The following is a 13905-nucleotide window of genomic DNA, read 5'->3' as shown; positions in this document are numbered from 1 at the left end:
GACAGGATGGATATGGAGAGAATGTTTCCACTTGTGAGAGAAGCAGAATTGGAGGTGATAGATCTCATTATTGATAAGGCTGCATTTTCTGACAACGCGTTGCATATGCAGTTGTACCGCTTCAATGCAAGCGAGGGAGATCAGAACTCTATTCATTCCCCCAACCTCAGTGCAAAGCTTACCCTCTCCATTTAGCTTCTCGTTTCTTTTAAGCAAAATTCAAACTTTCAGCAATCCTAATGAGAACTGAAACCGAAGAACAAAATTAAATTAATCCTGGAGAGTGGATTTTGGAAAGGGCCATTTTATTCAGAACAATATATAATAACCATTTTCGCCTTAGTAATTTCCTTTAGTTTTATCTTTTTCTGTGGCATATTTTCAGTTATAGTATATACAAACCTTGGCAGCTCACTCATCAATACCTGAAATATTTTGATATTCTCTGCCCTGTCTTTGTTATTTTTAATATAAAGTCAAATGCAATCCCCTGTTTTCTTTGACACAATCTGTAGCATACATAGTCTTGTTAACAATGACCATGGAAATGTGTGGTTTTACTTTCCGAAGTTTTTAACCGAGCCACGTCTGCTACCAACACATCCGGCCAGTGATGTCATTGGTTTTCTGTACACGCACGGATACGTGCACTTGCGCAGACGGGTGTCAACAGCCACCTTGCATTGGTAGGAGACAGCGTATTAATAAACCCAAAAGGGAAATAAGAGATTTATGTATTCAGAGACTATGTGGAACCCACTCCCTCAGGAAGTGGTGGTGGGAAATGACTTGTGTGTTTTCAAAAGGAACTGGCTGACTACATAAGCGAAAAGGGAATAGAAGGAAAGGTTGAAGGGTTAAGATGGAAGGAGGTTGGATGGAGTATAAATGCCAGTAGACATTAGCTGGGCTGAACTGTACTGTATATTCTATGTAATTCTATGTAAACTCCTTTTACAGGATATCAGAAGAGGAGAATTTGCAGAAGGAAAGCTCAAACCGCACATCACGTCGTGATCTGTCAGAGTCACTAGATTCAACAGGACCTGAATATCAGCGGTCTCTGAATGTGGAAGGAGAAATGTTTGTTTGTTCTGCCTGTGGGAAAGGGGTTCAAAGATTGACGTGATCGGAAAAGCACTGAGACACAGACACCTGAGTGAAAGTGTTCCAGTGCTAACCGTGGAAAGAGCTTTAATCAGTTACAGAGCCTGAAAAAAACGTTGCACCCTTCACAGACGGGACGAAACCATACATGTGTCTGGGCCTGGTGGAGGCTTCAACTGATCGTCCAACCTGGAGAGACGCAGGGATACCCGCACCACGGATAAACCGTGGAAATGTGGAAACTGTGGGAAAGGATTCAATTACCCGTCTGAGCTGGAAACTCATCGACGCAGTCACACTGGGGAGAGGCCATTTATCTGCTCAGTTTGTGGGAAGGGATTCACTCAGTCATCCAGCCTCTATACGCACCAGCGAGTTCACACTGGGGAGAGGCCATTCACCTGCCTTGTATGTGGGAAGGGATTTAATGTTTTATCCAATCTTCTAACACACAAGCGAGTGCACACGAATAAGAGACCTTTTAAATGTTCCGACTGTGAGAAGAGTTTTAAAAGTAAACATGATCTGCTGACACACGTACGCACCCACACTGGGGAGAGGCCATTCACTTGCTCCATGTGCGGAAAGGGGTTCAGCCGTTCATCCCATCTGCTGAGACACCAGCGGGTTCACACAGGGGAGAGGCCATTCATCTGCTCCGTGTGTGAAAAGAGATTCACTCAGTCATCCCACCTCACTGAACACCAACTTGTGCACACTGATCAGAGACCTTTTAAATGTTCTGACTGTGAGAAGAGATTTAAAAGCAAAAAGGATTTGCTGAAACATCAGCAAGTTCACACTGGGGAGAAACCGTTTCCCTGCTCCGTGTGTGGGAAGGGATTCGCTCGTTCATCCCAATTACTGAGGCACCGGCGACTTCATATCTGACTGCAAGGCATTGGATTCTGCCCTTATTACTGTTGCTAATCACAAGACCGCCTGAATCATGTTCATTGTGACAGTCAGTGTTTGTTTCTGAACTGGGCTTGAGTTTAAATATTCTGGAGAAATGTCAAATAAATTTTGTTTTAAGCACGTTATTGTAGAATTTTGTTTTTCCCACCTAAATGTTTAACATCATCTGGCTGGAACTCAGGAATGACAATCTTGGGGCAGGATTATAAGGGAGAAACAGGACACTGTCCAACAGGACACAGTTTAGCAAGACAAGGTCCTTCAGGACCACACTGAGTGGGACAAATCGCACTTTGATCTTTCTCATCTCTCTTCACTGACAGCAATGAACCCGTGCAGGTTAATCTTCAGGTGAGTAGGAAATGTGACCCAGCCGCTCTCTATCATAGTTCAGAGCTCGTAAGCACAGAACAGAAGGCTCCTATACAACTGTGTTTAGAGTTAGAAAGATCAAATGTAAATGTTGGAAACATACTGTCAAATCAGAGATTGATATAAAACTGCGATCCATTTCTGAGTGAAATTGAAATGGCAGGTTGAAGTTTACAGTCTGAAAATGACTGTGGTAATTGTTCTACAGAGGCCTATGTGTCTGTGAGATAGTCCTGAGACTGCCATTTTAAGCACTTGTTTATTCATTTGAAATAAACCTGTTTAAAATATATAGGTTAAAGACTGCATTAAAATAGCAGCCAGAGGATTTCACAGGATCGTGTTAACCAATGCTAAGATTAAAGCCTACAAAGAGAATAGTAATTGCTGATGCCAAGGGGCAGGTGTCATTGCGAATAGGCACAGTTGCACGTGCACAATCATTGCAATATATCCACCAGTGCATGCACACCACCTCGACAGTGATGTTATCAGTGCCCGCCCGAGAGCTTATGCCTGGAACTGGGTTTGGCTTTGGCACGTGCAGAAGGCACTGGTAATTACATGGTGACAGCATCACCTCCTGCATCACACGCACTGGCGTTCCCCCAGTGACATGATTTTCAAACCTCTCTCTCCACCTGTGTCTCTGATACCTTTCCAGCCAGAGGATAAGTAAGCTATATTTACAATTTGAAAATCAGTGAAATAGTTTCAGAGGTGAGTATCTTTGAGCATTTATCTACAGTGTATTTATTGGGGCATTTTGTGCTGTGCTATGTTTTCTGAGATGTTCCATGTGTCTGTGTGGCTCCTTTGCTGTGAATCGGAATCCATGTCCATCCATTACTGTGCTTCAGCTCTGCCCTCCCTGATTGCCTCTTTGCCATTATCTAAGCTCTGGCTCTAACAATGCATGTATTTTATCCATTTTAATGTTACTCCTGCCAAACATTTTCAGTTGAGGTTCACTGCTGCCCATCCCCCCCCATCATGTGTCTGCTGGATTACCAGCTTAACCTCCCTACAGTATGTTTCATGGCAAGGAATTGCTTTTCCTGCTCTATGACCCATATTTCTTCCACTTCTGAACTTTTTTTGACCACCAAATTCTGCACCATTTTTACTGTTCACAGCATCTACGAAATGCCTTCTGTATCTTTTTGTCTCATGCTGCTCGTATGATGAATTTGCAGCCTTCCTGAGCTGCTACTGTCTATGATGGCTACCCCAATTGATACAACAAAGCAATCCCTTGCTATCTTTACATCCCTGGAGTTTAACAGTTACGACGATTTCAGCAGTAAACTGGAAGCATCTCAACAGGTAATGTGGTCTGCAGACACACCCATGATACGCTTTGGGGTGTTTTACTCTGTTAATGATGCTGTCTATGAGAATGATCAGTTCACTTCTGTAACTGGAAGATGTAAGGGGTCTGCAGGTAAATTCAGAAAAGGGAATGGTCAAGGAATGTCTGTAAATGGATTGGAAAAGGGGGCAGATCAGTAAATGGAGAAAATGTGGGGATCGGACAGGAAGTGTCTGTAAATGGAGGAGAAATAGAGACTCGTCAGGCACTACCTGGAAAAGGAGGAGAAATGCCAAATTGTGAATGGCGATGTGGACATTTAACTAATTGGAGGAGGAGCCTCAAAAATATCCCCATCCTCAATGTGGAAATGGTGGTATTGTGGTAATGTCACTAGATTAGTAATTCAGAGATCCGAGACAATGTTCTGGGGACACGGGTTCCCTAGCAGCTGTCAGAACTTGAATTAATAGTTCTGGGATTGAAAACTAAAAAAGCATACAAATTAGGAGTAGGCCTCTCGACCCCTCGAGCCTGCTCCACCATTCAATAAGGTCATGGCTGACCTAATTTTAATCTCAACTTCGCATTCCTGCCTCGCCCCTTGCTTATCAAAAATCTATCTACTATTGCCTTAAAGATATTCAAAGAATCTGCCTCAGCCACTTTTTGAGGAAGAAAATTCCAAAGTCTCACAGCCCTCTGATAGAAAAGATATTTCCTCATTTCTATCTTAAATGGGTGATCCCTTATTTTTAAACAGTTGCCCCAAGTTTTAGATTCTCCCACAAGAGGAAACATCCTTCTCACATCCACTCTGTCAAGTCCCCTCAGGGCCTTATATGTTTCCATCAAATAACTAGTCAAGGTAATGGTGACCATGAAATTACTATAACGTTATGGTGAAAATGGAGTTTGTTGTAACACTTGGATTAAAAGGAGGAGGTATGAGATAGGCTGACTGTACTAAAAGTTGATAAATCAGGATTGGATGAGATGCATCCAAGGATACTGGGGGAAGTAAGGAGGAACAGAAGAGCAGGAGTAGGACATTTAGCATATTGAGTCTGCTCCACCATTCAGTACGATCATGGCTGATCATCCATTTCAATGCCTTTTCCCCACACTATCCCCACATCTCTATGTCATTGGTAGTTAGAAGTCTGTCAATCTCTGCTTTAAAAATACTCAGTGACTGAGCTTCCACAGCACTCTGGTGTAAAAAATTCCAAAAATTCACAACACCCTGAGTGAAAAATTCTCTCCTCACTTCGGTCCTAAGTGGCTTTCCCCTTATTTTGAAATTGTGTCCCCTGGTTCTATACTCCCCAACCAGGGGAAACATCTTACCTGCATTCATCCTGTGTCACTTTAAGAATTTAGTAGGTTTCAATGGGATCACCTCTCATTCTTCAAAACTCTGGAGAATACAGGTTAGTTTCCACAATCTCTCTTCATAGGACAGTCCCGCCATCCTGGGAACAAGTCTGGTGAACCTTCGTTGCAGTCCCTCTATGGCAATAATATCCTTCCTAAGGGGACCAAAACTGCACACAATACTCCAGGTGTGGTCTAACCAAGCTTCTATACAACTGAACCTGTACTCAAATCATATCATTAGCTTTCCCAATTGTTTGCTGTACCTGTATGCTTGCTTGCAGAAGCATTGGCCATAATTTTCCAATCCATTGTAGATACAGGGGTGGTGCCATAGGATTAGAGATGTTCACCTTTTCTTCAAAAAGGCCTGCAAGGATAAGCCCAGCAACTACAGGCCAGTCCATTTAACTTCAGTTTAGGGAAGCCTGTAGAAACAATAATTTGGGACAAAAGTTACTTGGGCAAATGTGGGTTAATTAAAGAAAGCCAGCATCAGTTTGTTAAGAATAAATTGTGTTTAACTAACTTGCTTGAGTCTTTTGATGAAGTAACAAAGAGGTTAGATGAGGGTAATGTGGTATACATCAACTTCCAAAAGGCACTTGAAAAAGTGCAACACAACAGACTTGTGAGCAAAGTTAGAGTTCATGGAATAAAAGGAGAAGTAGCAACATGCATAGAAAATTGGCTAACTGACAGGAAACAGAGTAGTGGTGAATGGTTGTTTCTAGAACTGGAGGAAGGTTTATAGTGGGGTTCCCCAGGGGTCAGTGTTAGGTGAAATTTTATCAACCTGAAACATTTAGCAGCATCAGTAGAGGGTGAAACATAGTTAATCTGCTGAATTTTTAAAGCATTTGTGTTGATGCCTGAGACATCCAGGACGAACAGCATTTGGCTTTCATATGAGAACTTAACTTGTTGAAGATCAGGTTTATGCAATTGTGCTGGTTGAGTGATTAAGGTGTTGGACTTGAAATCTAATGGGGTTTCCTGTGGTTGACTGCTTAACATTTAATGTAAAATTTCAAACCTCCAATTTATTTAATCTGATCCCTTTGGAAGGATTTTGATATCAATCTCAAAGAAACTTAAGGATTGCCTAGACATCTGGATTAATTTCCTGATAATGGACCTGAGTTTTGTTTAAAATTTTAATTCAAAATAAGAACTATTGATATGACTGTTGAAGAAGCAATGCTTTGTAGCTTGGCCAAATTCCAAAAGTATTTTGCAGACTGTCTGGAAAGTTGCAATAAAGGGGTTTTGGCAGATTGTGTGGAGCCATCACAAACTAATGTTGTTTGCTAGTATCAGTCTGTATGACAAATATAGAGATAAATGGTACATCAATGGGAAGTTGCCTTTGTAAGCAGGAATTGTGTAAGAAATAATGCAAAATACTGCCGATGCTGGAAATCTGGAAAAAAACAGAAAGCTTTGAAAATACTTAGCAGGTTGGACAACCTCTGTGGAGAGAGAAACTGAGTTTACATTTCAGGTCTATGGCCTTCCTATGTGATCCTATTTATTTTTATGAGAATTCCACCACAAAAGATTTTTCTAAACTCAATTTCCCAGATGCTACAATTACTTTTTGCTGTTAGTTAATATCAGATGTGGTGCTGATACGAAGATGTAAACCACAACACAGGACACTGAAGGTTTTGAAAATGGAATTCATCAGAAAATGTTGGGAACACACCACCGGTCCAGGATCATCAGTGTAGAAGGAAACACACCATTACTATTTGAAGTCCATGTGCTCTCTCTCGAAGTAAAGCTATGCAGAATTACTTCAAAAATTGAATGTCCTTTTTAACTTAAGTTGTTGTTTCTAAATGAGTAAACTTCCTTTCCTAACGTCCATACCTATTTAACCCTGGCATTGTTAGTGCCACACAGTTGAATAAATCAACCAAACCTGCATGTCCAAACAAACAAAATTACTTTTATTTCCTTCCTTCAATACAAATCCATGGAATAGGTGGGCAGTCAGGCAGAAAGACAGCTTTCAGTTAGCAGCCACCAGCTTTGAAACTTATGTCAGCTATCTATGATAGCCTGGCCTGGGGGTTTAAAACATTGGCTGAAAGCCCCAGTTACTGTCCGGGTGCGTATTGAGTTTTATTGTTATCAGGATTTTTGATGTCTTTATGTTAGCAATCCTTTAGACAAAGCTGGGTAACAAAGCAAACTGTAATGAGGTAAATGAGTTGGATATTATATGGCAGGAATATAATGTGGGAAAATGTGAGGTAGTCCACTTCGGTTTGAAGAATAGTAAAGCAGAGTGTTATTCAGTTTAAGAGATACCACAAAACATTGTGGCAGAGAGGGATCTGGTCGTCCTGGGAAATGTACCATAAAATGTTAGCATGCAGGTACAGGAAATAACAAGTGAAGATGGCACTCGGCAGAGCACTTTCCTCTGCCATGCTGTGTTAGCTCAACATTATTACAATTATACAGCTCTTCCTTAAGATTTTTGCCTGCCTGGTTGACATTCCTTATCTACAAAACTGAAAAAAAATAATTTTGATTAAGAGCCTCCATCTCACTGAGGAGGCTTCAAGCCAATCCACATCCAACAACCTGCTCTGAAAATGCTGCTCACATTTTGACAGTTGTGTCAAACTCCACCACAGCAGCTGACACAATCCACAATATTTTAAAACAAGCAATAGCACTCAAAATCAAGCAACCCACAAGATTGAAAAAAAAAATCAATTCGACCTATCTTCCAATGTTAACAGATCCCTTAAAAAAATGCAGGATCCGGATTTGCATCTTTGCCAAAAACAAACCACCTCTTCCTTGTACTGTACTCTCTCTCTGTACCAAGTTTCGTTGAAATCTGTCCATTAGTTTTTGATATATACTCTTTACAGACAAACAAGCCAATTCAGAAACTAAGGGGTTTTCCATTTAAAACGGGGATTTAGCGGAATTTCTTCTCTTCGAGGCTTGTTAATCTTTGGATTCCTTTCCCCTCGAGAGCAGTGGAGGCTGGGTCACTGACTATATTCCAGGCTGAGTGAGACAGACATGTCATCTGAAAGGGGATTCAAGCGTTTTGGGTTCAGTCAGGAAAGTGGAGTTGAGGCCTCGATCAGATTAGCCATGAAATGAATTAAATGTTGGAGCAGGATCGAGGCGCCGAAAGGCCTCCTGTTATTTCTTGACCTTCACCAAAAAGCCAGCTTCCTGGGCTGTGTGATTTGTAGGTTTGCTTCAAGCAGTTAGTCATAGAGGAGCTGCTGTGTGGCGCCGTGATCGTATAGTGGTTAGTACTCTGCGTTGTGGCCGCAGCAACCTCGGTTCGAATCCGAGTCACGGCAACGGTTGTTTTAAACATTTTACTCTCTGTTGCACCTCATAAAAGCAGATAATGAGAAATCACGAAGAGATATATTTTAATGACAAAACCTATTTCTTCCTTTATCTGGTGCCCTCACATGTCTGCTCTTGGCGCACGAGACTTCAAACCTGCTTCTTCTCCCAGATGTTTCCGCCTTCGGCAGCCACCAACCTTCCTTTACTTCCCTTCTTCTATTTCATTGTCACTTTGCTGCGGCATCACTTCATCTAACACTCATTATCAAGCCTTACACCGCTGTTCCTGGGGGTACATGTCCCTAATGCATCAATGTACATCTGTGCTTTTGAAACCAGCCGAAACAAAGGTCTGTGTGACCGCCAGACATGCTTCTTAGGATTTCGGAAAAGGCAGCGACCCAATTGCTCTCAACATTTTCCCGAGAAACTCGTGAGACAGTCAATGCTAACTGGAGAATTGGGTTTTGCACAAGGTACGATGTTTTCCCCCAAGCAGTTGAGGTGTGTGGCAGGCTGGGGCGTTCAACAGGTCCGGCAGCACCTGAGAAGAGAAATGCTGAGTTTACGCCTCAGATCTATGCCCTGTCGTCATTCTAACCATAAACTGCGAGTGAGCTTCGATAATGATTTTTAGTAAAACCTGACCATTTGCACACTAAACTTACTGAGATAAGCTCACAAGGTCAAAGGAAGCCATTTTAAAGGTGCAGCAGCCATCCCATCTTCTGTGTATTTGAACTTGCACTGACAGTGGATTAGACCAGTCAGCAACAGATAATTAAAAAGTATAAACCTCAATTGATTATAATTTAAGATTTATATTGTCAGCAATTATTTTAAAAAACGGCTTGGTAATATTCTTAAAAGAAAATGTACTTAAGGCACTGTGACTTGTTTTAAAATCCATTTCCCCAAATCATGCAAGAAGACAGTTTTTGTAAGAAAGGAATGTATACATCAGATTAGGACAGTGAGCAAACAGTTAGCCTTCGATACTCATTTGAAGCCAAAAGGATTTGTAATGAATAAAGGCTGGTGTCAACAGCCCAAGTCTCAGGTAAAATCAACAAATCATCTGTTAAGGAATGCACATTGATTAAGTTATAAGACGAATCAACATAATTATATCGAAAACAAAAAAAATGGTGGAAAAACCTCAAAAGGTCTGACAGAATCTGTGGAGAGAGACAGAGATAACGTTTCGAGTCCATGTGACTCTTCTTCAGATCTAAAGGCAGGTAGAGGTGTGGTGAAATATATACTGATTAAGGGGGTTGGAAGCGGTGAAGCTGGATCGAAGGCCAGGTGGAGGCAAAGGAGAGATGTCAAAAGATGTCATAAACAAAAGGTCCAAGAGTTGTTAATGGTGGCGGTACTGGCTAAATGAGGTGCTAATGACATTAAGAAAGCAAATTGTGATAATGGCCGGGCCAGGGTGAGCACTCTGGAAAGTGACACATGGCCCTACTGGGGGTGGGGTGGCGGGAAGAATGATCGAAAATAGGCTAAAAGCTGGGGGTAAAACAATTAATGAAAATAGAAATAAATTTTAAAAATAATGAAAATAAGTGGGAAAAAATAATAAAAATTAAAAACATAAAAATGAATATGGGAAAAAAGGAGAATGAAAAAGGGGGGTGGGGATGGAGGAGAGAGTTCATGGTCTGAAGTTGTTGGACTCAATATTGAGTAGCTGTAAAGTGCCTGATCAGAAGATGAGGTGCTGTTCCTCCAGTTTGCATTGAGCTTCATTGCAGCAGGCATGAGAGCAGGATGGGGTGCTGAAATAGCAGGTGACAGGAAGGCCTGGGTCATGCTTGCGGACAGACTGAAGGTGTTCCGCAAAGCGGTCACCCAGTCTGCATTTGGTCTCTCCAATGTAGAGGAGACCGCATTGGAGCAGCGAATGCAGTAGACTAAATTGAGGGAAGTGCAAGTGAAGTGCTGCTTCACTTGAAAGGAACGTTTGGGCCCATGGACGGTGAGGAGGGGGGAAGTAAAGGGGCAGGTGTTGTACCTTCTGCAATTGCATGGGAAGGTGCCGTGGGAGGGGTTGAGATGTTGGGGGTGATGGAGGAGTGGACCAGAGTATCGTGAAAGGAACAGTCCCTTTGGAATGCCGACAATGGGGGTGGGGGGTGAAGGGAAGATGTATTTGGTGGTGGCATCATCCTGGAGGATGATCCTTTGAATGCGGAGGCTGGTGGGGTGAAAAGAGAGGGCAAGGGGGGCCCTATCATGGTTCTGGGAGGGAGAGGAAGGTGTTGGGGGCTGAGGTGCTGGAGCTGGGTTGGACCACGGTTGAGGGCCCTGTCAACCACTGTGGGTGGGAAACATCGGTTAAGGAAGAAGGAAGACATGTGAAAAGCACTGTTTTGGAAAGTGGCAACATCAGAATAGATGCGACGGAGGCAAAAGAACTGAGAGAATAGGATGGAATCCCTACAGGAGTCAGGGTATGTGGAGCTGTATTTGAGGTAGCTGTGGGGGTCCGTGGACTTGTAATGAATATTGGTGGACAGTCTATCACCAGAAATTGAGACAGGGAGGTTAAGTAAGAGAAGGGAAGTGTCGGAGAAGGACCATGTGAAAGTGATGGATGTTCCAGTGAAGCTCAATGCAAACTGGAGGAACAGCACCTCATCTTCTAATTAGGCACTTTACAGCCTTCCGGACTTAACATTGAGTTCAGCAACTTCAGACCATGAACTTTCTCCTCCATCCCCACCCCCCTTTTTCGTCCCCCTTTTTCCCATATTCATTTTAATTTTTTTTATTTTTATTATTTTTTTTTCTCACTTATTTTCATTGTTTTAAAATTTTATTTCTATTTTCATTCATTATTTTATCCCCAGCTTTTAGCATATATTGGATCTTTCTTCCCCCCCCACCATCCCCTCCCCCAACCCCACTAGGGCCATGTGTCACTTTCCAGAGTGCTCACCCTGGCCCGGCCATTATCACAATTTGCTTTCTTAATGTCATTAGCACCTCATTTAGCCAGTACCGCCACCATTAACAACTCTTGGACCTTTTGTTTATGACATCTTTTGACATCTCTCCTTTGCCTCCACCTGGCCTTCGATCCAGCTTCACCGCTTCCAACCCCCTTAATCAGTATATATTTCACCACACCTCTACCTGCCTTTAGATCTGAAGAAGAGTCACATGGACTCGAAACGTTATCTCTGTCTCTCTCCACAGATTCTGTCAGACCTTTTGAGGTTTTTCCACCATTTTTTTTGTTTTCGATATAATTATGTTGATTCGTCTTATAACTTAATCAATGTGCATTCCTTAACAGATGATTTGTTGATTTTACCTGAGACTTGGGCTGTTGACACCAGCCTTTATTCATTACAAATCCTTTTGGCTTCAAATGAGTATCGAAGGCTAACTGTTTGCTCACTGTCCTAATCTGATGTATACATTCCTTTCTTACAAAAACTGTCTTCTTGCATGATTTGGGGAAATGGATTTTAAAACAAGTCACAGTGCCTTAAGTACATTTTCTTTTAAGAATATTACCAAGCCGTTTTTTAAAATAATTGCTGACAATATAAATCTTAAATTATAATCAATTGAGGTTTATACTTTTTAATTATCTGTTGCTGACTGGTCTAATCCACTGTCAGTGCAAGTTCAAATACACAGAAGATGGGATGGCTGCTGCACCTTTAAAATGGCTTCCTTTGACCTTGTGAGCTTATCTCAGTAAGTTTAGTGTGCAAATGGTCAGGTTTTACTAAAAATCATTATCGAAGCTCACTCGCAGTTTATGGTTAGAATGACGACAGGGCATAGATCTGAGGCGTAAACTCAGCATTTCTCTTCTCAGGTGCTGCCGGACCTGTTGAACGCCCCAGCCTGCCACACACCTCAACTGCTTGGGGGAAAACATCGTACCTTGTGCAAAACCCAATTCTCCAGTTAGCATTGACTGTCTCACGAGTTTCTCGGGAAAATGTTGAGAGCAATTGGGTCGCTGCCTTTTCCGAAATCCTAAGAAGCATGTCTGGCGGTCACACAGACCTTTGTTTCGGCTGGTTTCAAAAGCACAGATGTACATTGATGCATTAGGGACATGTACCCCCAGGAACAGCGGTGTAAGGCTTGATAATGAGTGTTAGATGAAGTGATGCCGCAGCAAAGTGACAATGAAATAGAAGAAGGGAAGTAAAGGAAGGTTGGTGGCTGCCGAAGGCGGAAACATCTGGGAGAAGAAGCAGGTTTGAAGTCTCGTGCGCCAAGAGCAGACATGTGAGGGCACCAGATAAAGGAAGAAATAGGTTTTGTCATTAAAATATATCTCTTCGTGATTTCTCATTATCTGCTTTTATGAGGTGCAACAGAGAGTAAAATGTTTAAAACAACCGTTGCCGTGACTCGGATTCGAACCGAGGTTGCTGCGGCCACAACGCAGAGTACTAACCACTATACGATCACGGCGCCACACAGCAGCTCCTCTATGACTAACTGCTTGAAGCAAACCTACAAATCACACAGCCCAGGAAGCTGGCTTTTTGGTGAAGGTCAAGAAATAACAGGAGGCCTTTCGGCGCCTCGATCCTGCTCCAACATTTAATTCATTTCATGGCTAATCTGATCGAGGCCTCAACTCCACTTTCCTGACTGAACCCAAAACGCTTGAATCCCCTTTCAGATGACATGTCTGTCTCACTCAGCCTGGAATATAGTCAGTGACCCAGCCTCCACTGCTCTCGAGGGGAAAGGAATCCAAAGATTAACAAGCCTCGAAGAGAAGAAATTCCGCTAAATCCCCGTTTTAAATGGAAAACCCCTTAGTTTCTGAATTGGCTTGTTTGTCTGTAAAGAGTATATATCAAAAACTAATGGACAGATTTCAACGAAACTTGGTACAGAGAGAGAGTACAGTACAAGGAAGAGGTGGTTTGTTTTTGGCAAAGATGCAAATCCGGATCCTGCATTTTTTTAAGGGATCTGTTAACATTGGAAGATAGGTCGAATTGATTTTTTTTTTCAATCTTGTGGGTTGCTTGATTTTGAGTGCTATTGCTTGTTTTAAAATATTGTGGATTGTGTCAGCTGCTGTGGTGGAGTTTGACACAACTGTCAAAATGTGAGCAGCATTTTCAGAGCAGGTTGTTGGATGTGGATTGGCTTGAAGCCTCCTCAGTGAGATGGAGGCTCTTAATCAAAATTATTTTTTTTCAGTTTTGTAGATAAGGAATGTCAACCAGGCAGGCAAAAATCTTAAGGAAGAGCTGTATAATTGTAATAATGTTGAGCTAACACAGCATGGCAGAGGAAAGTGCTCTGCCGAGTGCCATCTTCACTTGTTATTTCCTGTACCTGCATGCTAACATTTTATGGTACATTTCCCAGGACGACCAGATCCCTCTCTGCCACAATGTTTTGTGGTATCTCTTAAACTGAATAACACTCTGCTTTACTATTCTTCAAACCGAAGTGGACTACCTCACATTTTCCCACAT

The 13905-nt window shown here is 42.2% G+C and overlaps 1 protein-coding gene and 2 non-coding genes across 3 annotated transcripts in view; 2 read left to right on the top strand and 1 right to left on the bottom strand.

Annotated features, from left to right (window-relative positions):
- The window catches only part of LOC144695151 (uncharacterized), a 52600-nt gene that overhangs the window by 22732 nt on the left and 15963 nt on the right, over window positions 1-13905 (top strand). The window contains exons 4-5 of the mRNA XM_078566048.1: window positions 961-1083; window positions 1287-1991. Coding sequence (XP_078422174.1) covers window positions 961-1083; window positions 1287-1991 — 828 coding nt within the window. The remainder of the gene's footprint in view (window positions 1-960; window positions 1084-1286; window positions 1992-13905) is intronic.
- On the top strand, window positions 8359-8430 carry trnah-gug (transfer RNA histidin (anticodon GUG)). The gene has a single exon. It is a non-coding gene; the product is annotated as a tRNA-His (tRNA).
- trnah-gug (transfer RNA histidin (anticodon GUG)) lies at window positions 12806-12877 on the bottom strand. The gene has a single exon. It is a non-coding gene; the product is annotated as a tRNA-His (tRNA).

Source organism: Cetorhinus maximus, chromosome 21 (assembly GCF_964194155.1).
Source record: "Cetorhinus maximus chromosome 21, sCetMax3.hap1.1, whole genome shotgun sequence".
NCBI lineage: Eukaryota > Metazoa > Chordata > Chondrichthyes > Lamniformes > Cetorhinidae > Cetorhinus > Cetorhinus maximus.
Note: the sequence above shows the minus strand (reverse complement) of the source record. Positions and strands in the feature narration are given on the sequence as shown.